This window comes from Homarus americanus, unplaced genomic scaffold, assembly GCF_018991925.1.
Source record: "Homarus americanus isolate GMGI-L3 unplaced genomic scaffold, GMGI_Hamer_2.0 scaffold50564, whole genome shotgun sequence".
Taxonomy (NCBI): Eukaryota; Metazoa; Arthropoda; class Malacostraca; order Decapoda; family Nephropidae; genus Homarus; species Homarus americanus.
Window position 1 is genome coordinate 2550826 of NW_024715014.1, and position 26446 is coordinate 2577271.

At 41.7% G+C, this 26446-nt stretch overlaps 1 protein-coding gene across 9 annotated transcripts in view; it reads right to left on the reverse strand.

The window, feature by feature from the left end:
• The window catches only part of LOC121880357 (nesprin-1-like), a 258059-nt gene that overhangs the window by 176581 nt on the left and 55032 nt on the right, over positions 1-26446 (reverse strand). For 8 of the 9 annotated variants that reach the window (XM_042387565.1, XM_042387541.1, XM_042387574.1 and 5 more), the window contains exons 37-44: positions 24980-25144; positions 24132-24269; positions 23750-23959; positions 22782-23585; positions 22449-22622; positions 20988-21782; positions 17937-20492; positions 10371-10522 (exon numbers count right to left, since the gene is read on the reverse strand). In XM_042387565.1, coding sequence (XP_042243499.1) covers positions 10371-10522; positions 17937-20492; positions 20988-21782; positions 22449-22622; positions 22782-23585; positions 23750-23959; positions 24132-24269; positions 24980-25144 — 4994 coding nt within the window. The remainder of the gene's footprint in view (positions 1-10370; positions 10523-17936; positions 20493-20987; positions 21783-22448; positions 22623-22781; positions 23586-23749; positions 23960-24131; positions 24270-24979; positions 25145-26446) is intronic. The other variant, XM_042387526.1, reaches the window with a different exon arrangement.

The window sequence follows — 26446 nt, forward strand, 5'->3', positions numbered from 1 at the left end:
TCACCTACTGTGTACCGTGGAAGGGGGACTTGATGAGGAGTTTGGTGAAGAAAAAATTTGCTGGATAATTCAAAGAGGTGATTGACGTGGTGCAGGTGTGTGATCATTTATAATTGTGATGGTTTAAAGAGCCATCGTGTAGTACAGGTGTGTGGAGGTGAGTGGAGTCTCGATGGCCGCCCAGGTAATGACGGGGGGGAAAGTTGGTCACCACCCACACACGCCACCCACCACTGTCACCCCACCACAACAACCCAACACCACTACCACCCCACCACTGCGACTCATTGCCACCCACCACCATCACCAACCCCACACCACCCTCAATCACCAACCACCCACGACCCCCACCACCACCCACACGCGCCAATCTCCCCACCATTTCCACTAGCACACCACCATCACCGCCCACTACTGCCCCACCACTGTCACCCACTACCACCCTACCACCACCCACCCACGAGCCCCACCATCACCCCCACGCCCATCTCCTCACCATTGCCACTAGCACACCACCACCACCGCCCACTACCGCCCCATCACTGCCACCCACCACCACTACCACTTGCCTGTGTACTCAGGACTGAGTGACCGTAACACACCTACACACACACCCACCCACATACTCATATAGGGTGCGTCACGCTCGCTTTAACCTCATCTGGAGGGAATTTGTCCTGAGAGAGAGAGAGAGAGAGAGAGAGAGAGAGAGAGAGAGAGAGAGAGAGAGAGAGAGACTAACCTCAGCTTACACAACAAGGTAATATACTGCATGATATCTCTTCAAATGTGGTTAGTTTAGGTTGAGTTTGGTTAGATTAGGTTAGGTAAGCATTCAGGTGGTTACTCTCAAGATGAAACAAGCTGATAGTTATGGTTACTCTTCAGGTGATCCCTTTAAAAGAAACCAACACCTCGACGGTCTCTAGTTTTCTATCACCCCTTCAGTAGCACGAGCAGGAGGAGAGCGGGAAGAGGGGTGATATGTGATGTGGTGTGTGGGGAGGAGGGGGAGGGGAGGGAGGAGGACGAGATCTCCCAGCAGAAAGGTGCCAAGACTACGTGAGGTAAAGTGAGAGAAGCCCCTTTATACTCTGTGATATAACCCCCGTCCACGTTCCTCCCTCCTTCATTCTTCCCTCCACGTCTTATTCCCTCCTTCATTCTTCCCTCCACGTCTTATTCCTCCTTCATTCTTCCCTCCACGTCTTATTCCCTCCTTCATTCTTCCCTCCACGTCTTATTCCCCTCCTTCCTTCTTCCCTCCACGTCTTCCTCCTCCTTCATTCTTCCCTCCACGTCTTATTCCCCCCTTCATTCTTCCCTCCACGTCTTATTCCCTCCTTCATTCTTCCCCTCCACGTCTTATTCCTCCTTCATTCTTCCCTCCACGTCTTATTCCCTCCTTCATTCTTCCTCCACGTCTTATTCCTCCTTCCTTCATTCTTCCCTCCACGTCTTATTCCCCCTTCATCATTCTTCCTCCACGTCTTATTCCCCTCCTTCATTCTTCCCTCCACGTCTTATTCCCCTCTTCCTCCTCATTCTTCCCCTCTCACGTCTTATTCCCTCCTTCATTCTTTCCCTCCACGTCTCTCATTCTTCCCTCCACGTTCTATTCTTCCTCCACGTCTTATTCCTCCATTCTTCCTCCCGTCTTATTCCCTCCTTCATTTTCCTCTCCACGTCTTATTCTCCTTCATTCTTCCCTCCGTCTTATTCCCTCCTTCATTCTTCCCCCACGTCTTATTCCCCTCCTTCATTCTCCCCACGTCTTATTCCTCCTTCATTCTTCTCTTATTCCCTCCTTCCTTCTCCTACGTCTTATTCCCCCTCCTTCCTTCTTCCCCCCACGTCTTATTCCTCCTCCCTCTTCCACTTATTCTCTCCTTCTTCTTCTTCCCTCCACGCCTTATTCCCCTCCTCTTATTTCTTCCTTCCTCCCCTTATTCTCCTTCCTTCTTCTCCACGTCTTATTCCCTCCTTCCTTCTTCCCCCACGTCTTATTCCCCTCCTTCATTCTTCCCTCCACGTCTTATTCCCCTCCTTCCTTCTTCCACGTCTTATTCCCCCTCGTCTTATTCCTCCTTCCTTCTTCCCCCACGTCTTATTCCCTCTTCCTTCTTCCCTCCACGTCTTATTCTCCTCCTTCCTTCTTCCCCACGTCTTATTCCCCTCCTTCATTCTTTCCCTCCACGTCTTATTCCCTCCTTCCTTCTTCCCTCCACGTCTTATTCCCTCCTTCTTCCCCCCCCACGTCTTATTCCCCCTTCCTTCTTCCCCTCCACGTCTTATTCTCCTTCCTTCTTCCCCGTTTTTCCCCTTCCTTCTTCCCCATTCGTCTTATTCCTCCTTCCTTCTTCCCCCCACGTCTTATTCCCCTCCTTTCTTCTTCCCCCACGTCTATTCCTCCTTCCTTCTTCCCCGTCTTATTCCCCTCTTCTTCTTCCCTCCTCCTTCATTCTTTCCCCCACGTCTTATTCCTCCCTCCTCCTACCCTACATCTCCAATCACAAAGAATATTCCATCTTATAAAACCTGTAAAAAAAAAATCTTGTTCCTCCTTGCATCGTCATTATTTCCTGTCTCTTACTCACTCCTAAGTCGAGACAGTATCACACAGGAGAGATAGTGAAAGGTAGAAAAGTACGGCAGAATGGCTCCGCAACACACTGTGAGGCTTTTTAACCTGAACACGAGTAAGATTTGAGCCTCATTTCTCGTCTTGTTTACATCCGGAGGTCGTGAGGTTGTGCTCGTCCCCCCTCTAGGACAGACACCCTCTCTAACTAATCTAACCTCATTTCTCGTCTTGTTTACATCCGGAGGTCGTGAGGTTGTGCTCGTCCCCCCTCTAGGACAGACACCCTTCCTAATCTAACCTCACTAAACCCAACTCCACGCCCTTCTAACCTAACCCGACTCCACGCTCTCTTAACCTAACCTAGCTTAACCTACCGCCCCCCCCCCCCATCAGGCCAAACACCTTTTTAAATAGTAGTAGTAGAGAAGGGGGGGGGGGAACTGTCGTGACAACTCAAATTACAGAACTGGAAAAAATTCTTATTTCACACATCAGATTCACAAACCTAAAACAATGGAAAATCGGTGACGCATCAGATTATTAAAAACTCAATACTACATGTCTGTAATAAATACGATAACTAAACTAAATAAAAAATCTACAAATAATACTTTCTGGACATTAAATTTAAGTCTTAACGTTGAAATATTACATAAAAAATCATACTTTTAGTGACATAAACAAACTTACTATGGACAAAATATTTCATTAAGAATTTTCTGCCAGCATTACTATTTCGGTGTTTAAATTTAACACTTACGTCAAATATCTACGCCATAAATATTATACCTCCTGTGTAGCGTCAACAAACTTACGGCAGCCAAAAGTTAGTTCATTTCCCACTTGAGAATGAACGAACTGCTTGAAGCTCAAAGTCCCTCGCCAGCCCCTAACGCCGTCCTGACTGTGTTGCTGTGGAATGCTGTCACATGCTTGGCTATAAGTGTAGAGGTGTGTGTGTGTGTGACTGCTTGCATTCACTCGTTAACTATAGATAGCCCATTCCAACTTCACCATTTGCAAACGCCCTGCTAGTTCAGGGTTACACAAACAAAAAGCGTAATAACTAGTTCCAATACTATTCTCTCAAAATTAGCCCCAAATTCAGAGGAGTATTATAAATTCAGTTTAGGACGAGAGAAAAGGAAGAAGTAACATTCAATCATAAACACATCTATTTGACTCGTCCTAGCTGAACAGATGACGCGGGAGCTGGCTGGCTGGTAAGAGATAAACAGCTAGACATGAAAGCTAGTTAACGTCAAGTTTAATCCCAAGTTTAAGACAGGTTTACATTCTTGGCTCTATCATCGTCAGGAGGGTAACACTCACTCTGAAACAATGCAGTCTTTACCAGAGCAGTAACCCCACAAACTGCACTTCCTTTTTTTATTTCATTTACAATATTTACCAACATTAGGGTTTCATTTACAATATCTACCAACATTAGGGTATATATACTGTTTTATGAATAATTATTAGCAAGGATGTCAAATGTAAATATTGTGGACAAATTACAGAAAATGTGTTTATTTGATCAAGGAAGTGGGTTAAAAATATTCGCGCCACGAGGCTAGGTTGAACGCCACCGCTCGTAAATACGTTGCGGACTTGGTAAACGACTTTTAAAGGGAACTGAAGGAAACTGATGAATTTATCTCAGCCACGGCTCACCAATGTCATTAAGCAGGAGTCTTTGGAGTGTGAAAGAGCGTTAATGAGTCGTATATTGCCCGAAACACGAAACGGCGCAGAGGATAAACCAAACTAGACAAGGCTAGAGATACCCATTGTTGGCAAAGTACCACGACTTGGACAGCCTCACGATTCAATTATGTATTATTTACGTACAGTTTATTATTTTGTAAGAGTAGACTACACAAGCTGACTAACTTTATAAAACCACGCTAGGATTGCTGATTAAGTTTGGCTAGTTTGTCTGTAAAGTAAATAAGTTTAAGGACCCGTTTGTGGTACCTTTCCAACATATTGTATACATCTCCACGCTGAAGGAGACGTCAAATTTCAAATGGACTGAGACCTCTTACTCGAGCAAGCCACAGTAAGGTGTAGCTGATTATCCATTCGCTAACTTCAGCTGACATAGCTTCATCTCACGTAATTAATTTCAATCACCAGTAATCTCAACCAATAGTTCTAAATGTTCGTATATAACATTCTTATAACTGTTATGCATCTTAATGATAAATAAACCCGTGAATAAAATCAACATACATAAGGGTAACTTGAACATCTTAGCTGGATAACAACACTACCACAACCCATAAACATGTCTACAGTTAGTTAACCCCAAGGTCGCTCGTTTCTTCTCGTGCATACAACCCCTCAATAATTGGACCCACAACAACACGAGGGTCCTGACTAATAGTTCTCCTCTCCTCCCTTAATTAGACAACCATTAAAGGGGAAAGATTGCACCGCCACCGCTAAAAATATAAAGACCTCGACACGACGCAAACAATCGACAATCGACTCCGCCTCCCTCGGCTACGCCACGCCTACACAGTTATTTCCAGCCAATGACGTTCTCGGGCGCTCCCAGGTTTAATATTAGCCCCCTCCCCCCGACACACACACACACACACGTTCAGAATCATGTAACACACTTCCTTATACTAAAATGAATATATATATTTTTTACCTTATTTAAGCACAGATTCTAACGGAAGTATTGACACACGCACGCACGCACGCACGCACGCACGCACACACACGCACACACACACACACACACACACACACACATATTACTGTAATTAAGCATAAACAATGAAGAGAATAAAGATAATATTGATATATATTATATTTTTCCCCAATACGGACTGTCAATAAAATCCTGATGGCTTAAGTCTACGGAGCTAACCCGGCCTATTTATGTTACAAGGTTTGATTAACGTCCAGCTAATATTAATCCCTTGAGTAAGATGCCTTAACCATTTGAGTGCAGTGTATTAACCCCTTGAGTATGATGAGTTTGTACTCAGAGGCGTAAGTCATCGTACTCAAGGGGTTAAGTCATAATAATCAAGGATTTAAGTCATAATACTCGAGGGTTTAAGTCGTCATACTCAAGGGTTTATGTCATCCTGCTCAAGGGTTTAAGTCACCATACTCAAGGATTTATGTCATCATACTCAAGGGTTTATGTCATCATACTCAAGGGTTTATGTCATCCTGCTCAAGGGTTTAAGTCACCATACTCAAGGATTTATGTCATCATACTCAAGGGTTTATGTCATCATACTCAAGGGTTTATGTCATCGTCCTCAGAGGGTTGTCATCGAACTTAAGGGGTTAAGTCATCGTACTCAAGGGGTCATTAACATTAACAACCAATTAACTAAATAGTAAAAAACAACAACAATAATAAGCAGGTGTTATAATCAAGTTCAGATTTTCACAAGACTGTCAACATTCCCACACTGATTCATGCTGCGTCTGACTGGCCAAGGGAGGTTGGGGTGGGGAGGGGAAGGAGTACGGCACTTCTGACTGCCTAAGCTGGTGACGATGGTGATGGAGTGCTGAGTGATGCTGACACGGTCGTAAAACAGCTCGATATAACGGCTATTAATGTTTGCCCAGTGTGTGTGTGTGTGTGTGTTTGTCCAGTGTATGTGTGTGTGTGTGTGTGTGTGTGTGTGTAAGTCAAAATCGCTGGGGCTATCGTCCATGCGTCAGCTGGGGAGATTCTAATCTTTTGCAAAACGTAAACACAGTCGACCTAACATTTTGTAGACATAACAACTCCTTTGGATAAACATAGCCGGGACTGTCCACTTAAAGTCAAAACATTAATATATACTCAACCAACTATCCATTTACACATACACATCCAATCATTTATTTACACTAACACAACCAAACCACCCATTTACACTAAAACAGCCAACCATTAATTTATATCCTGTTACCGCAAGCAACAATGAGTAGGATGACACATAAACAAACATTATGTTAGGCTGTAAGTCATGTCATGTTTATTGGGTGTGTAGTGTGTAGAGTACGAAGGTGGTGGAGATGAGAGGCCCAGAAGGAGGTTGGAGCGTGTGAAGGGAGTTTGTTTATGTGTAATTATAATCACCTGACTCAGCCATAGCTGACCAGCCAGGGGGCCAGGCTATAGGGTGGGCATTTCAGTATAGCTACCCATATCTTAGAGTTTCAACACGTAAGTTTAACTAGTACTTATTGTGTACACAGGTAGACTGTGTCCATTGCATCATTTATCAGTGTGACAATATAGAAATATGGTAAATTGAGTATACTCATTGTAAGTGTTAAGATTAGACTAATTACATAGCCAGGATTGTTATGTAAATATATATTGGATTAAACATTTATGTAGGAGTGCCTCTGTATGACTTATTTGAAATACTAAATGAATTGTATTCAACAGGTTTGACCGAATTATAATGTTTGTGTCCAACGTGACGAGTCTAAATATCCTTTAACAGCCTGACTGGCGGTTACATATCCATTACCCTTAACAGAACGTGGAACTATAGAGCTACCCATCAGATGCCTCTCACAATCAGACCAGTAACCCATAACACCATCAAAATTTTCACACCCAAGAGTCCTGATTCCCAATAACTCGTCCGGTTTTCCCACCTAACTGCAGATAAGTAAACGCATCTAGTCACATTACAATCTGGAAGCCATGTTAACCGTCCTTTAAGATACGTATTCGCAGCCTCAGTTAGTAGGAGATGAAATACACGTAGAGTCCCTTGCGAATCTGAGAGTACACACACACACACCCCCTGAGGATATCTTACACAATAACAAAATTATACCTCGCGTGGCAGACCTTCATAACCCAGGTCCCCATCGCCGAAGGAAATCACTGAATAGATGAACACAACTTTATCATAAACCACGTCAGAATAACATTAATAAACCCACATTAAAACGCAAAGAAAAAAGTTGGGGTATATACGTGTTAAAATCCTTAACCTCCTTCCCCACGAGGCCTCCAGGTAGATGGTGCCCGATAGTGTCCAAGGTGTCTGAGGAATTTTGCTCGCGACCATATAGTATCTATGTTGGTGCAACTATGTGGACCCATGCCAAGGTGCCAGCACCCATATGTTCACCTTGTCTTCACCTCGCCAAAATGTTGAGGGATTTAATTGTGGTGTGATCTTACCTCTAGCACAATGTCCTACCCAACCTAGCCTAACATAGGTCCACCGTGGAACTCCAGGCTTGCCATGAGTTGTAGAAATCTTCGGATTGGATTTTGTTGCCGCATTAATGATTGTATCTTTAATAATTTATGTCTGTGTTGGGAGAGTCAATTGCGGCTTCCCTCGTGAATAACCTTCAATCTGCCTTAAAATTAAATCAATTTACCGGACCGGCGGCATCAGGTACGCTGATTTCGTAACAAATACAAATCAGGAAATGTCACTTCCCAAGGGGTCGTCGTAAACTACCATTTTGTCAGGTTATAGCCTCCCATCGACTAGAGGTAATCTATAGCCGATCGTCTAGTCAAGTTGCACTACCGTCACCCAACCCCAGGTTTGGTAGTAAGCATTAAAATCCTCCATAATAAAACTTTTACGGGCAATTGCCTCACTAGGGAGTCAAGCTGCTCCACATGCAGGGGTTCATGAAAAAGGGATATAAATGGAACAAATAGCTACGTATATTGTGCCAAACTTCACCCTGCACACTACCTCACACAGGGGACAATATAAAGTAAACCCGCCACCACACAGTATACAGATCTCACACAAGATGGCAGATATCGCCAAGTGTCGAAGGAATTTTGGCACCAGTTGTACAGTACATACCACAACACTAGGCTGCTGCTCCAACAACAATTTTACGCTACTTCTTACTACGCTGTGAAGTCAACCATCTGTTCAACACTTCACAATCTTAGAATTTATTTTGATTTTAAGTCGGCAAAATGTAAATACCCATAATTAAAGAATAAATACAGTGTACGGCATGGTGTTTGTATTGTTTTTCACTCAGGAATAGAACTGCATTCTGATGTACGTATTCTTTTGTTTACTAATACTGTACGCCCAAGACACTGTATTCAAATAACAATTCAAGTTTGCCTGGCATAGAATATAACATATACAATTTTAATTTTTCACGGGACTGTTTATAATATCGTTCGTGACAAGAAGTACCCAACCTTTAGATGAAGGCGTCCAGAGGCAGCGAAAGCCTGACAAATGGCCCAGCTTAAGCCTCGGATCACCCCTGAACACCACACGGGGCCCACATCACTCCTCTATCCCCGCTATAGAGCAAAAACACAACACTCACACGCTTAACGAAATTGTGTATAGAAAAACCGCGATATATAGATAACAAAACGATTAAAAATACCAAAAACAGAAAAAAACAATACACAAGAATAATATATAATAGATACAATCCAGGCCAGACCCAGAGCTTAAGTACATGTCATAATGTAGATGTTGTAGCACCACCTATGACATCCCTAGTTTAGTCTCAGCCCCTAGCAACTGGACCTGGCCTGGTATAGGAGCTCACCGCCAGCCTTCCATCCTGGTTCTCCCGCCATTAGGTAAATTAACCCCATCGCGATAAATAAACTCCAGCTGAAAAACGCCTCACTCGTAACTCCAACACAGGACTACGGTCCCTCCCTCCCTCCCTCCACACACACACACACGTCCGCATTCTCTAAGATTCGTAAAATTGACCCCTTTTCCTCTGAACTGAGAACGGGAGAAGCTATCTAACCACGGCAACAATCTTTGTGTGTTTTGAACATGAGCCACAGTCTAGCTCCCCTTTCACACACTCTTGGTCACGGAAAATTTATAGACTAGAAAAATGTAATTTCTAGTCACGCCATTAATCCAACTCCTCAGTAGCAAGATGAAACGAACCAACCAACTGTAATCTAATTTAACAACTATAAATTATGGTTAGGTTAGGTTACGTTTGGTTGATCCATTTTATCACTGTCTATACAAACTAGACATCCTTACCTAAATCTACCACACAAATCTCTGACACGGATATATTCTAGTTGCCCAAGCTGGAGATACTGATTTTTTTTTTACTCACAGTATCTAACTCTGTGTATTTACTTTACCAGTAAGTTATATGGCGGGAGAATACTGACAATATTATACGCATAGTAACACACAAGGCACACTTACCGTACGCATGTCGATCGATCGCACCAATTTGCAGGAATTTTAGCATCAGCCACTTTCTAAATGATTAAACATTTACTCGAACTCAATTTACAATAAATTTCCAATAAAATTGAATAGTCTTAATTTATTCTGGCAGATGTAACTTCAAATTTTTACAAACTGGTGGACGGCCTTGCATGTTACTAGGAACCGTAACATTAAAACGTGCGCCACTGCAGGCATGAGGCTGGCAAACGATCGTCTTCCACGAATAAGACCTCATAATTATAATCTAATGTCAGTAATTGGCTATACACTGAGGCTAGAATTAAGTATCTGGGCGCGCCACAAACACGGCTAGAATTAAGTATCTGGGCGCGCCACAAACACGACAGACATACAAAGCAATCAAACTTTTTAGATAAATTAGGTTAGGTTTGCTTAGTTTGTTTTCTGTCGTTTTTAATTGCACGTCAAGATATTATACTCTCTTGCCTTAGCTGTGAACTGATAAGCCAGACGCTAGTGATTGCCTGTGGTGGCGCTGGTTTTATGGTTGGAGGAGCAGCTGTCACGAGGAATGGCTGACGGTGAGGTAAAGTAAACAGTGGTTGGGTACTCACTCGGGGTGCCGGCTGATGAGTCTCTCCAACTTCTCCTTGGCGGAGGCATAGGCGACGGCGCTGACGGTGTGCAGGTACTGGAGCACCACCGCCGCACGGTTCTCTAGGCCCTCAACCTCCTCCTCCAGCTCCTCGGCCTCCTCCTCCAATGCCTGCACGAGAAAGACAAAGTCACAGAATAAGAAAGGTTGCTCAGAATCACACACACACGTATAAACCCCCACAAATCACCAGTATTATTAAGGTAATTCAGTCCCGAACAAAGAAAAGAAAATCTTTCAAGTGTTAATAAAAAGTACAGGACATAAATACGAAATAAAATATCAATGAAAGGCAAATGAAAGCTGTTAGTATAAAATAAGATATTCCCGCACCCGCCAGTGATGATCGTTGATGTATTAATGTAACTGAAGCAATTATGTAATGCCTCATAAATTCTAACACTGAAATCCCACGGTAGGAAACGATGAGGCAGTGTTCTCGTTATTCTGTTTCATTTTCGCTTACAGTGGGATTTCATTGTAGTTATGTATTACTACTCTTCAATAACTAAGGTCTTTCGTACACTCTCCATTAGTTGATTATCTCCACTAAGCGTATATTTTACATTGGTAAACATTAAGTCATCAACAATTAAAAATTAATAAAAAGTAATTATCGACGTGGCGTTACTTTTAATTTACTGTTACTCGAATGTAATCTCAGGTTCGCATTTTATTGTAAGTCAGTGTGAAGAAAACTGCAAGTACAGCATATGTTTAACCTGTATTTACAGTAGATATTAGCAGGTAAATAGTTATTCTTTACGCTGCCCTCGTACAATAATTATTCGTAAAGGCAAAAGCCAACAGTCATAAATTCTTTGTATGTCAGCAGGTAAGACAAATGTGACAGCCAGATACGCTCTTATTAAATCATGTAACTATACATTTTCTCTGCGGAGGATATATAATATAAAATGCTACATCATCACTCATATTCTTGGAAAAAAATTGTAAGTTACAAGCAGCCAAAAGAAATTGTTTCCAGTATAAGGTCTATACCAACCAACCAATCAGAAAATAAGATCTATATCAATCAACCAATCAGAAACCCTGTTCGCCTACACCAATATCAACAGCGATTTTATCCTTAATCGCGCATCACAGTATTCACCATTGACTACAAAATCCTTTACATGTTTGACTACTTTAAGAGGTGTAGTCATGACCATGCAACACTGCCACGCGCCACGGTCCTTGGTAATAATGTACTCCCCAGGCTTACCAATACAACCAATAGTATTTTTTTAACAAGATAGTATTATTAGTTTGCACCATTAACTACAAAACGCTTTATGTAGTGTAAAGAACACATAAATTCAACTCCTTTTTTTATAGTTCAGGACCTTTCTCTTTATCGCGGTACATTTATATTATACAAATACTTCATGTGAACAAATGGCGGGCCGGACTGACTCACACATCATGGGGGCGGGAAGACCTGCCAAGAGGGTAACACTTTAAGCTCTCGTAATTACTTCCTGGTTTACGCAATCGCCAGACGAGGCGTGAATACTCTGTCACCGATTTGAGCGACAGATGATATAAAATGACGGCCGAAAGATTCCAACATGATTGCTGTCAAATACTGTACACATAACTCGTTAGCTCGCAGATGCTATTTAATTTTAATCTACTATTACAACCATAAAAGTTGATTGCAGTCTAATAACATGGCACAACCTTCTAGACGCATACAGCTCCCTGAGGCCACCCAGCTGTGAATGGGTACCTCGCTTTACAGTTAAGGAAATGAAGGCGGTCGAGTGGCCACGCTGTCTTGTGTGTACCAAATGAAAAGGGTTTAGCGAATAGTTTTGGAATTTAGTTTAAATTAACCAGTAAGATGCATTTATACTGTATACCTGTATGTGAGCTTGTAAGACTTTTACTGAATATCTATCTCCCCACCCATCCATCTCTCAGCTACAAGGAATATTCATCGTGCGACCCTTTTAGTATCTAGGTCATGGTCGCAGCCTCGTGCATTCCTATGTCTACATCACTGGCGAGGCTACAACACTACTGTACACATACAACTTGACTCGTAAAACTATTTTCTTTCTCTCCTTAGTTAAAAAAGCAGCCGCAGGACAACTGAGTGACATTTATATTTTCTTAGTTAAAAATAATGAAGGCACAAAGGACATAACTGACGACATTTATTTTTCTTAGCTACGAGGGGAAGTAGACGGGAGGGGGACCTGCAAACGGTAGTGAAGCGACCATAAGTGTACCGTAAAGTCAGCAGTAAACGTATTTTTAATTGCTATAAATTTAGTTAGACAAGAAAAAGGGCAAGGATTGTATTAATTTAACGATTATTGTGTACTAAAACAAATATAACAATTATATATATTGATTTTAATCCATATTGTTTTTAGATTTTATTAGGATAAAAAAGTGAATATTTTCTAATTTCTTGTAGTTACTATCAAGTGCAGAAACTGATATTATCCGTCCTTCAAAACGTTGCCTAATTAAACGCGATAATATAATAAAACACCAGACAGTAGCGCATATAGGGAGAGAGGGCACTCGGCAATGCCCCCCCCCCCTTTCTCACTTCTACTACTACTCCTTTGCAACGTCTTTCCTTGAGGGATGGAAACTCTCTACATTAGGGTGTGAGAGCAGTTGAGGTAAACTAACGGAAAGGGTCTGTCAGAGACGGTAGGACTCCAGATCTACAAGACCTTGAATTTACCCAAGGGAACTCTATAACTACATTACAACTCATGAATACTTCCAGTGATTCTGTCCCAGCAGATCATTTATCCAGCAGCAAGAACCGAGGCACATACATTTCACCCCTTTCCCAAAATGAATTGATTGAAAATATAGCAACAGTTTTGACAAGGGATGTTGTTACGAAGCTGAACTCCTCCATTTTTTCACGTCTAGCTAATGAGACAACAGATGTTAGCGGACAGGAACAGTTAAGTGTCTGTGTGAGATTTGTTATTCCGTCATGCTCAGTGCAGGAAAGATTACTGTGCTTCTCTTTAGTTTCAGATATGACAGGTCATAGCTTAACTACTACACTGTTAAACATTCTTCACAAATCACATTTCAACACACAGTTCATGGTAGGGCAAGGGTATGATGGTGCTGCTGCCATGTCAGGTGAATTCAGTGGTGTACAAAAGCATATAGTGGATAAGTGTCCCACGGCTACCGACGTACATCCAATGTCTCATTGCCTTAACGTTGTTTAGAGAAGCAGCAAATGTAAGAGAAATTCAGTTTGCACTGTCATGAGAGATGATCACATTCTTCGGGGAATCAAACAAGCGTTCAGCTCATTTGCAAAGACAACCGAGAGTTGTCCTTCTGACTCCCACAGTAGACTGAAAAAGCACTGCCCCTCAAGATGGGTTAAGTCTCAAGAGTCCACTCAAATCTTCAAAGCATTGTAAAAGCACTAGAAGACTTATCTGTATCAAAGGACTCAACTTTGGTGGAAAATTTCTAGCTTTTGTAAAGAGTATGACATCATATTCTTCCCTTGTAAGCTTGGAGGTTCTATCAGCTACTTTAAATGTAACGAGACCTCTATCTCAGAAATTGTAAGGTGTTGAGATGGATCTGGTGCAAGCTTTTGACAGTGTGAAGGACTGCATGGATGTATTGCAAATGTACAAAAATTAAGATACATTCAGAAGATTATTTGAGAATACAGAACAAAACTGTGGGAGAGACATTAAAGCCCCAAGAAGTGTAGGGCGACAACAGACCCGGTCTAATCCCCCAACTGATGACGCATATTCCTATTATTGTACAGGAACATTTTTTTTTTGCCTTTCATCGACACAAGTTATGCTGCAACTGAAAGAGTGTTTCACTTCAAAGCAACGTTCATGGTAGCTCTCCAACCTGATGGCTTCTCTTTAAATAAGTAGAATGTTTTCAGAAGTAAGCGAAAAATGAAATGGGTATCTTTTTACAAAGCCTTATCTTGAGACTCGCCCCCCCCCCCTTTCCATGAACATATGCAGTATGCGCCACTGACACCAGACTACAGTATATTTAAGAAAGTACGTATTTCTTTATTCCTAAATCATGTGGTATTAAAAATTATCTGCTTTCTGTAATTGAGGATCTTAGCTACTGAAGCATGTTAATAAAGTATAACCTTGACACAGTAAATTAGAGTTTTTGTTATGTAAACGATAAATGATCCATAGTGCTCTTGGAATAGTAATTAACAAAATGAATATATTAATAGTCATATTCAAAGAGGGAAAAAGAAAAATATTTGTCTTCTAAGTGACAAAAACAACTTTACTGTATACAGACTCACACACAGCTGCAGGTAACACTAAACAGGAAAACTTTGTCCAGGAAGGTAGTAAATTCCCTCGATGATAACTGTGATGAATAAAATATGAGGGAGGGAGAGAGGAAGGAAGGTAGGTGAGAGTGTGGGATGGAAAGAGTGTGGAAGTGTGGGAGGGAGGGAGGGAAGGAAGGCGTTAATATCCATTCCTCCTGACCTGCTTAAACTTCACCTAAATGATATATTGTTGCTAAAAGTGTCGAGAGAATTCAAATCAAAACAGAAACAATTATGTCTATCTCTAAATTCTTAACTGTTGATGACTAATTTATTTACAATCTAGAATTCACGATTAAAGACCTTAGTTGTAATATACCAAAGACGGTTCTAATGCAATTTTGAGTCGTTGATGGATTAGTGTAATTAGTACCGTTATTTATGAAGCGCCTAGAAACTTGACATATTAAAGCATAGTAATAATAACGTCAGCGTCTTATTATTCTAATTGACCCAAACATATTTTTTCTTCAATCAGCTTACTAAAATAATAATAATAATAATAATAATAATAATTATAATAATAATAATTACAATAATAATAAACTAGAAAAGTAGGTCGTTTCTCCAGTAAATTATTAGTTTGACCCAGTAAGTGTTACATTTTAAGCGGATGTAAATATGGCTGCATTAACCCCACAATTCCTTTTATTTACAGCAGGTGCATCTGACCTACTAATCTATTTATTTATCAGGAAAATAGATTGTGCCCCCCCCCAAAAAAGGCCAGGAATCCGAAAAAAAACAGAACTCCTATAATCTGTAATAATTTTCTGGCTTTAACAGTTTATAAGCATTAATGCAAAATACATTTGTTTCATCAAAATTTATTATCCAATTGGAGGCAACATGTTAGAGTGAAATAATATATGATTTTTCGCCCGAGAATAATTTCTATAAATACGATATAATGCATTCTGGGTAGACTTACCGCGTAAAGTGTGTGTGTGTGTGTGTGTGTGTGTTCCTTTTTCTACGAGTGTTTGTTTAAATTTTCAACGTGTTAGTGTGTCTAGATATTTATATTGTTTATTTATCAAGCAAGTGAAAGTAGGGCGTGGCAAACCTCCCCTCCCTCTCTAATCGGCTGACACTCTAGCGCAGTCTGTACACGAACAGTGAGTCACCAACTCCACACCTGCCCTCCCACAACACCTGCATTGACACCTGCTGGCCCTGTACACGTATCTCTCCACAAGTGTCTTTTAACATGTATCATTGCACGTGTCTCTCAACATGTATACATTTGCCCGTGTCTCTCAACATGTAATTCCTGTACACACATTTCTCAACACGTGTCTTAGTACATGTATCTGTAACACTTATTCCTGTACACATGTCTCCTCTATGTGTCTGTATTTTTAGCTACAATGTCCTGGCCTGACCTAACCTTACCCCCTATCTCGCCACCTCCTCCCCCACCATGATAACCCAATGACCTCACTACCTGCAGCCGAGTAATCACGCAAAAGCCTGAATACACCGGCACTGTCTCTGTCTGTCTGTCTTTAAATTTCCCTTAAACTCTATCCCCCTTCTCAAACCAGGAAACCTCCCGCACCATTTAATTTCGCGAACACACTCACCAAAACACTATACTTCCCATACACATAAATAACTGTACTATATCACTTAAAATACTATTATCCCAAAAGCTTAACTAATGTCTGTAATACTAGGCACTCGAGGGAAAGAAAAATATACGTCATAGTTAAGTAGTAATGGCGTACTTATTATTGTATAGTGTAAGTATTTTTCAGTATTCTATGTGAATTGTCACGATAATTTTGGTGTGAGCGCGTGATGGCCGGCGGTCACACTATGGGTGTGGTTACTGTGTTGTGATGGTCGCGCGACGTCTGCTGACTGGGTACATTTTCCCCCCTCAGGCCCCGATGTGGGTCAGTGACCTGTGCCCGGGTGGGCTATTCCCTGTAAAAAAAATATATATTTCCGTGCCACGATTAGCTCACTGGCGTATTTCTGACCACATCCCATTGACCACATCAGTCATTGAATTCTCCCACACACCTTCCCTCCACCACCACCATCACACCCGGGTCACGTCTGTCTATCTTTCCCCCTCACCACCACCACAAATGGTCACGTTCCTCTCTCCCTCACCACCAAAATCAGTCACATTTCCTTCCCTCTTTCCCCCTCACTTACCTAACCCCCCCCCCCCACTTGCTCGCCAAAATTTCAACTCAAGAGATCCCAACCAATCCCGTTAAGAGACACAGAGGGTAGATAAACAGTGAGCTTAGCCTATCCTTGCTGGCCACAAAAACTCTCCCTCGCCAATCCTCGACCCAACAAGCCACGGATATTTTCGTTGCAAAATACGAGTTGAACATTCTGGCAAAGTTCCCGCCAAGTGAGGGTTTTTCTTGCACCAAATCTCACGCGGTTTTTGGATTCGGTAATTTGGTAAACAAACTAATTCTTAAAAAATATCATGTTTTCATTAATTCGTACACAAATGATTCAATGATTAGCAAAACATTTAATCTGGTGTTTCTTATATAGTGGTTAAAATGAGGTGGGTTAATTTCGGAGAATAAAAGCATTACTGTAATTTGGCTGGCGACTCACTACGGGGTTTAACTCGGATTAAAGACACTCCGCACTTGTTACACACTCTCGGGCACTCCACACTCACACGTCCTTATCAGGTTACTCACTCCTAACACGAGACACTAACACAAACATTAGGAAGACACTCTGGAGACAGCCAAGATGCACTCAGGCATATACATACACAATACACTCAACATAAATATCAAATATGTACTCAGACACTCCCAGAAAACACTCAAGCTATACATTCATAATACGCTCAAGAGAAGCTCAGACCACACACCCACGATACACTCAAATACATCTACGAGACACTCAGACTCCATATCCATAACACACTCGGGACCCAATTGGGCACACGCGCGCGCACACACACACACACACACGAGTTTACACCTTCGAAATAGGAGATACACTCAGGGCTACAGAAGCACTAACAAAATATTGTACAGTATGTGCCTCCAAAAAATCACTATCCCCCAAAAAATGAAAATGCACTGGCTAACCCATACAAGCGTGAAAAATGGGCATACAACAATGATGATGAATGTTATGAAATGAATTATGAATTAATAATATAAGAAAAAACACGTTTACACGGCACTTTACCTGTAAGGTCTCTTTGACGATCTCGATGTCAGGGTCATCTTTGGTGGCACGGTCAAGTTCTTCAGTAAGCTGCTGCTCCAGTTGGTTGAGGCCAACTTCCAGACTTCGCACAGCCACGTCATAGTCTTGCCACTGACTGATGAGTGATGCCAAGGCCTCACGTCGGCTCTCCATGCTTTCCAAAGCAACTTTCCATTCTCTGGTGATTTCCAGCAGCTGATTGCCAATGTTTACGTGACTTGATCTGTTTGCCTGCAGGAGAAGTTCATTAGCCTGTTCCGTAAAATCATTGATGATGTAGCTCTGGTCGTACAGACGCACACGCTCTTCATCAATTCTCTGCAGGTTAACTCTCAGTGCTGCCACATTAATGGCACTATCATCAGTCAGGGTGTTAACATTGGCATCCTGTATGAGGCCTCTTGCCTTCTCTACGATCTTGTTGTATTCCAGTGCCAGCTGAACATTCTTCTCCAGCTGAGCCTTGTGATCTCTAGCAGACTTGGTAACATTATCAAGATCCTTAGTAAGCTTTGAGAGTTCATCTGTGAGTTCATCTTGGTCTTCACTGGTCAAGGATGGCACAATCCTCTCGGCAATGTTACCCAACTGTTCGAGAGATTCTCCAATCAGGCCTTCACTTGAGAAGTAAGCCAAGTGATCCTCCAAGTCTGACCGCACATTATCATAGTCAACACCATCCACATCAATAATGCGCTTTTGGGCCTCAATGATCCAGTCGTTGATTTTGGTCGTGAAGTCTTCGTAATCGAGACGCAGCATCTTGGCATCCTTCAGGTACTTGAGTCGGGATTCCAACTCGAGTGGGAATGTTGCCACGATCATATTTGCCTCAGACAGTCTTTCCTGTAGGATGTATGGAAGACCAATTTCAGATTTGGCTCTCTCCTGGATGCTTCGAATTTTCTTTAGTTGCTCCTCAATGTCTGAGGCAAGTTCCTCGTGGGTCTCCAGCTCCTCATTGGCGCTCTCCACCTCTAAAGTCAGAAGAGGTCGGGTCTTCAACTCAGACTCTTGCTCTAACAGCCACTCCATTGTCATGTTGAGTTCAATATGAATTCGTTTATGACTCTCGGCCGAGACCTCATGTTCCGAGTGCCTCTTCTCCACCTCACGACGCAGAGCACTCAGGTTGGTCTTCACTACCTGTAACTGCTCCATGATGGCATTGTGATCCTCCACAGTTCCTTCCTCACTTATGATTGATCCTTTATCCTGTGCAGATGTCAACTGAGCCTCACATTCCTGAATTCGTGTTATTACATCACTGTATTTCCGTATCTTGTTTGTAACCGTCTTCTCTGTCTGTTCAATGTCCTTGACAACAGTAGTGTATCGGTTGGTAAATCCAACGATCTCACTGATAAGAGAGGCATACTGCTGTCTGACGAGGATCAGCTGTCGTATCCTTGTTATCTGTTTTTCCAGTACTTGAATAAGCTCCTGCTGTTGCTTGACCATGTCACGCATCTCACCTACACTCACCTCAGAACCAGTACGCATGTCATCAAGGCTCTTCCTGAACTCGTTAACTTTTCTGAGAGCCTCCTGGTATGATACTAGGAGATTCTGCGCATCTTCTATGTTCCGACCAACTGGTCTGTTAAGAGATTTGATTTCTTTTTGTATAGAAGAAAAGGTCTGAGCACTCTGGACGATGCGTTCTGTGTTACGCCGCTGGAGGGTGATCGTGTTGCGGACCTGTTCTGTCTTGTCACTGATGGAAGAGTTCACTCTATATGTTTTGTCTTGCAGATCTCGAACAATTTCTCCCAAGCTGAACTTGTCCCCCTCAGTAAGGTAAGGTAAGAGGTCCTCACACAGATTGGCAATGCTGGTTACACGCTTGTTTGCTGACTCACGTTCATCTTCCATTGTCTCAAGTTTCTTGAGATGTTCAGCCAGAACTTCAGCTGTATTGAGACTTTTTGTTTCTGTCTGCATAGCAACCTCTGCCTGATGAAGCCATTTCAGTGCAATATCAAGTTCTCTCTCAAAATCACGCCTTGCTTCAAGTAGGTTAGAGAGACGGTTTAGAGTCCCAGACATTGTCTGACGAAGATTGTTCATTTTGTCATCCACTTCTGTTAAGATGTCGTGTAGTTCGTCCTTCTCTTCTTCTGTACAGTCCTTGAACAGTGCACTGCCTTGTCTTTTGAATCCAGCAACACTGGTTTCTGCATATTGCTTCAGCTCGGTGTCAAGCCTCCTGTACTTCTCAACTACACGCTCTGCATTTTCAGACTTGAGAGGCAGAAGGTCTGGACAGACAACTTCATCAGTTTTACCACTGATCCATGCACGTACTTGATCTTGTGACTGCTCAAAGCTGCGTCGCTCCTCATAGGACACGATCATGTCGTTCTTAATTTCCATGACTGTGGAATATAAAACACCTTGTTCTTCTGCAGTTTTACTGACTATGGTTTCAAGCTTCTGTAGTTCAGATTCTTCAACATCACCCTTGAGGTTTTCAATGGCCTTTTCAAGCTGAGCCAGAAGCATTCTCTTAGCAGATACTTCCTTTGACAGATCCTATAACACAAAAACACACATACAGTTAATGCAATGGTAGGTGGATAAATAAATTAATAAACTTACATATAAAGACATATTATACATCATACTATCTTTATCTTCTTTGACAATTCTCAGCTCATTAGACAAACCTCCTAATCAAAACCAGTAATGTTTGATAAGAGCCTCACCAGAAAAATCACTTCTCACATCTGAGCCATACAGGATTCAAACCCAAATCACAGTAGTAAGAGAGAAAGCACACCAATTCTGCACTACCAACTCCAACAGGTAATCAATTGCAGCACTCAAAAGGCTCTGCCATTTCCATATTATTGTTGGTGCTCACTTTGCATCTGTATTTTTCTGGCTAAATAAACTGTTTCAATTGCAATTAAAATGTTTTGAATTAATCAAATAATTCTTTTGAAATCATATATCTAAAGAGCAAAATCCCGACTTAAAATTTAAAGGGAATAATAATGTGATCAAAATATTATACACTCTACTTACATTGATTTCCAGCAACTTGACTTCTGTACTCTTGCTGGTGTAGCCTAGAAGTGGCAGGTCCCTTGTATACTCCATCTTCTCCCTCACCCACTTCTGCAGGTTGAGGATATCACTTTTGGAGTCCTCGTAGCCTTTGCGGGTCATTTCGATCACCTGCATCTTCTTCCCAACGCGCTTCTGAAGATCTGAGTATTTCTTCTCAACAGACCTCAGCTGTTCCTCAACTTGTTGGATGTCTAAACTTGAGAGCTCCAACATAACGTCACCAGCCTTCATCTTGAGCTCTTCCAGTTGTGTGCGAACGTCTTCAAACTGATTCCACAGCTGTTGTACTTCTGCAGATTTCTTGAAGGAATCTATACTGTCGCTCTTGTCACATTTTTCCAGCTGTTTGATAATTGTGTCAAACCATCCATAAACAAGTTGAAGCTTACTCCTGTATTCCTCAATCTGTTGAATGATAACTGTACGTGAGTCAATGAGGTTCGTTACTTCCTCTTCCAAGCGGTTCATTTGTTCTCGTATATCAGAATCAGCCATGTCAGGAGCCAAGTTCATTTGTTTTATCTCCAGTTCATCCAGAATGTTCTGCTTCTCCATAATCTTGGAGCGAAGGTCGTTCATTTGGGAGATCTCCAGTGACGAGGCTTCTGATCGCAGCTTTGCAGGGCGGCTCTTGAAGTCTTGCACAATAATGTGGTATTCCTCAATCCACTTCTTGATGGCATCATTCTGGCGAGCCAGCTCCTCCAGTTCACTGACGGAGTTACTGATGGTTGAGACTCGTGCCTGCACCTAAAAATCATAATATAGAGTAAAGTTTAAAACTCACAACACAAACCACTGGTTGTTTTGTCAATAATATAGACCAAAATTTCATGTTTCCTCATACTGTACAATGTTCCACTGTCACTCGCAACAGTGGGTTTAAACCATTATTTTATTAAACTGGTGAAGTGCACTGTATGATGTGATTATATTCTGGAGACACAAGTTTCATTACAGTTGCCTGACTTAAGCATAACAAAACAGACAGGTACACACAGAACAAGTGAAGTTCTAAATGCAAGGGTTGAAATCTCTGATATCACATTACATTTAATGGCAGAAGATTCTGTGTGAAGTTTATATTATACTCGGGAGTAGCCATTGTGTTTCTTTCTTTTTCTTACCTTTTCACAGCTCTTCCCACTATAGTACAATGAAGGTAACTGGACTGAAGAGCAAACATACATATACCTTTAATTTGATAATTTATTCATTCAACTATGGTATTCCCCTTCTACAAAATGATCCCAGATATCTGTCTAGATTATGTCTGTTTGTTCATACAACCCAGCATTTGACAGATACAGTATTTATCTTACACTTTATTAAATACCTTTGTTTAACTTGTTGAATAAAATGCTTAGTCAATACTTTGAAAGGAGTATTTTATTAAACCTTCAGCATTGTCCTTACCTGTTCAATAAGGTCCTCCAGCTTAGCTCTGACAACAAGTTCATTCTCTGGGATGGACTGTGAGATGACATCCTGTGGGGATCCCGGGCGAGAGATAGAAGCTGTGGCAGCCTCACATGCCTGCACAGCAAAGGCCAGCCGAGATTTCTCTCCCAATAGTTTGCTGTGCCACGACTTGTAGGAAAAAAGATAAGAGATAAAATCATTGATAAGGTGAAGGACCTGTCAAATCTGGTTAGGAAGTCTTATAAATGATCAATAACTTTCCAGCACATGTATAATCAATAATAATGTATATTACTCTTAATTAAAGTACTCTGAATTCCTACTTACTCTTGTACACTCCAGATGGTACTTGGCCTCTTCCATTGTTTGGATAGTTGTGTCATTCTCCTCAGCGATGGTTGGCTCCCACTCTTCTAAGTTCTTCTGGATAGACTCTAACGTAGCTTCATATTCTTCAAACTTGGCAAGGGACTCATTCAAGCGCTTCTGGATGTGGTTGGCTGTACCTAAGAGAGAATTATAGCTCTCCTGAATGTTGTGCAGCTGACGTTCGATCTTGTCCTGAATCGACGGCACAGAACCAATGTAACGATCAATCTGTCTGCGGCCTTTGTTCTTCACCTCATCAAGAGTCTGCTGGTACTCGACAATTTCCTCTAACTCTTCATTATGACTCTCGATCTGTTCTTCAGTTTGTTCTCTGTTGCAGATATAAAGGGAATTTTCAGCCATTAACTGGAAGCTGATCTGAAGGAGCCACTTCTCGGTGTCCTGCAGGGCTCCCTGATATTCACTAAAGTCTGAAATTTCTTCCTCTAGTTTTGTTATGATCTCATTGCACCGACTGTTGAGTTTCTCCCACTTAGATTCAGATTCTTCCACACGGTTGAGGATCTCATCATCAGTCGCCCAGTCTGCAAACTCTTCTGCGTCGTCCAAAAGGTTCTGAACCTCCTCTTGTTTCTCCTGGATCTGGAGAGCAATGTGTTTGTAACGCTCGAGGAAGGTCCTCATCTCTGCTACTTCACCCCGAGAGTCAGGAGTCTCCACCAAGAGCTCCTCAACCTCCACAAGCCAAGCATCCAGTCTTGTGTGTGCCTCACTAAACTCTTCCCAGCGGTTTACAGCACTCTGAAAACCGGAATAATTAAGATTACTAAATGTTTTCAAATCATTTAAAGCATCCTTCTCTTAGTACTGTACAAAATCAGAATTCTATACTGTACTGTTTAAGGAATATAACCGTTGTCTATTGATCCACAGCAGTTTGATCACCAAAATCAGGGTTCACTAACCTTGAGCTTGGAAAGGGTAGAATTGAGTGAGATGTTCAGGTGATCCCATTCGTTGCGGAGCTTTGAGAAGTCCTGTCGGATCTGGTCCTGCTGCTCGACTTGAGTGAGGTTGAGGGCGCGAGTGTATGCCTCAGCCAAGACACCCAACATGTGCTGGCCTTCAGACAGTCGTGTTGACACCATTTTTACCGTGTCTAGTTTGTCTCGTACCTAGGTAAACATGTTTAGTGAAACACAGTTTCAAAATTTAAACTCTGAATAGAAAATGTCAGTTTCTAAATGTCGAGATTTTTTTTTAGTCTTATGTGATACCCAGTACTTAAATAAAAAATAATAATTTCCCCATTAAACATACAAGTACAGTATTTTGTTATCCACTCACCGATGCCTCAGAACCAGTGTCATCCTGGCAGTCATTGACAGTGCCCTGAGAACGTCCTAACCATCCCTCAAACTCTGTCTTGGCAGTAACAAATTCTGTGTGGTCAGTCAGAGTTTTCTGAGCAATCACAACAAGACTCTGTGAATGAGGATAAAGCAAAATAGGTAAATTATATTACAGTAATGTCTTCATTTTGTGTTAGAGTAATATCACTTAAGAATGAGAACTATACTAGAATTTGTAGGTGAAAATTCATGATCCATCACATCACTTACAAAATCAGATGACCTTAATCTATCTACCTTAGTCACCTACTGTACTCTATAAATACAGTACTACTGAAGAAGTAAAGGGACAATTCTCTATTCCTGGCAGCTCTTTTTAATGCTCTATAATGGAAATCCGTTAAAATCCATTGCAACGTGCAATAGATTAATTAATCTTAATTACCCATGACCACAGATGAAATAAAAGGGAAATTTCCTTCTCTTAACGACAGTTCCACAACACCTTCTCAATGCACTTCCAGGTGCTGCCTCGTCCTCACTATCCCCAAGTAAACATTCCTTATCACTGAATGCTATTGCTTCTATTGTCAATACTGTAGTGTACAGTACATCCATTACCTTTCTTCTGCTCCCACAAGCATAACAGTGAATCAATGGTAAATGAAGTCTCAAGACAAAAAACAAGAATGATGAGGAGTTGAAACAAGTATAAAAATGCTTTAATTTTTCATGTTGATCTATGCTATATTATTTGTTCTCACATACCGGTAACCTCACCTCATCTGAAATCTAGTTTCCTTAAGGTCTTACACATGAGTCAGGAACCATTGTGGTTCATACCTGTAAGTTAGTGAGGACGTTGGTGTAGGTGGACTGCAGCTGAACGGTCATGTCCCTGATGGGTGTGTGGGCGCTGTAATCCATCAGCACTTCACAGCGGTCGTTCAGCACCTCCAAGTGGACCTTCTTGCTGTTAGCCTCCACCAGAAGCTCCTGTAAAGACGTCTTAATTTGGAGGGGGAGAAAGTGTCAGTCTTATCCTTCATTAATAGGTGTGTGTTTAGGTGGGTGGCAGGGGATGGTTGGGTGTGAGGTGCGGTGGGTGGCGGGGGATGGTTGGGTGTAAGGTGCGGTGGATGGTTGGATGATGGGGTGGGGGTGGCAGAGGATGATTAGGTGTGAGGTGCTGTGGGGGATCAGGGGATGTGAGGTGTGGTGGGTGGCAGAGGATGGTTGGGTGTGTAGTGGGTGGCAGGGGATGTATGAGTGTGAGGTGCTGTGGGGGGATCAGGGGATGGTTGGGTGTAAGGTGCTGTAGGGGATCAGGGGATGGTTGGGTGTAAGGTACTGTAGGGAATCAGGAGATGGTTGGGTGTGAAGTGTGGTGGGTGGTAGGGGATGATTGGGTGGATGAAACCAGCATGCTTGGGAAGACCAACTTCTTCAAAAGTTATTATTTTTTTAACTATATTCTGAACATCAAGTTATGAGCATTAGTGTCAAAAAGAGACATTACCACCAAGTGCATAAGCAATATGTTAATCATCACTAATAAAACAAAAACTAACTTTAAACAAAAGTATGAATTTTTTTTAGGTAAATACGTGGAATAAGTTGGTAAAAATATAAGCACCTTTTTTTCAATATCGCATTTGATGAAAAATAACTAAAATACTAATGAACTTTATATAATTATGTATGTCGTACCAATATTAAAGTAAATTAATACTCTGGCAGTACAACAGATAAATATGAAAGATACGTTTTTATTGGGGGTAAACAGAGATATTCTTAAACAAGACAAAATTCAATGGTGGTTGCTGGTGATCAATAGTGTTTGGTTGGTCCTGAGAGAGAGGGAGGAGGAGGGTGATGGAGGTAGTGGGACCCTGTGAGACAAGTTAAGGAAGAACAAGTTGAAAAATATTTGTGAAGATGTTGAAAATAATGGTGGTTTCTTGCAGTAGTTTCCAGGAGTGAAAAAGAAAGGAATGAGGAAATATTTGCAGCATAGTTTAGTTTCTAGGAGTGAGATAGAGAGAATAAAGAATTTTGGGCACCATAGTACTTTAGTTCTCAAGACTCAGGAGAGAAATGGGGAAATGAGAAAATTTTGGCAGCATAATAGTTTAGTTTCCAGGAGTGAGGGAGTCAGGATGAGAGGAAATAGTGGAAATTAACAATAGTTTCTGAACTCGGGAAGACACGACATAAAAAAAACAACACACATAAAAAACCTGAACTGGCACAGAGTGGATGAAAAATAATATGAGACAAGAGGGTCAATGGGGGAGGGGGGGGTCATGG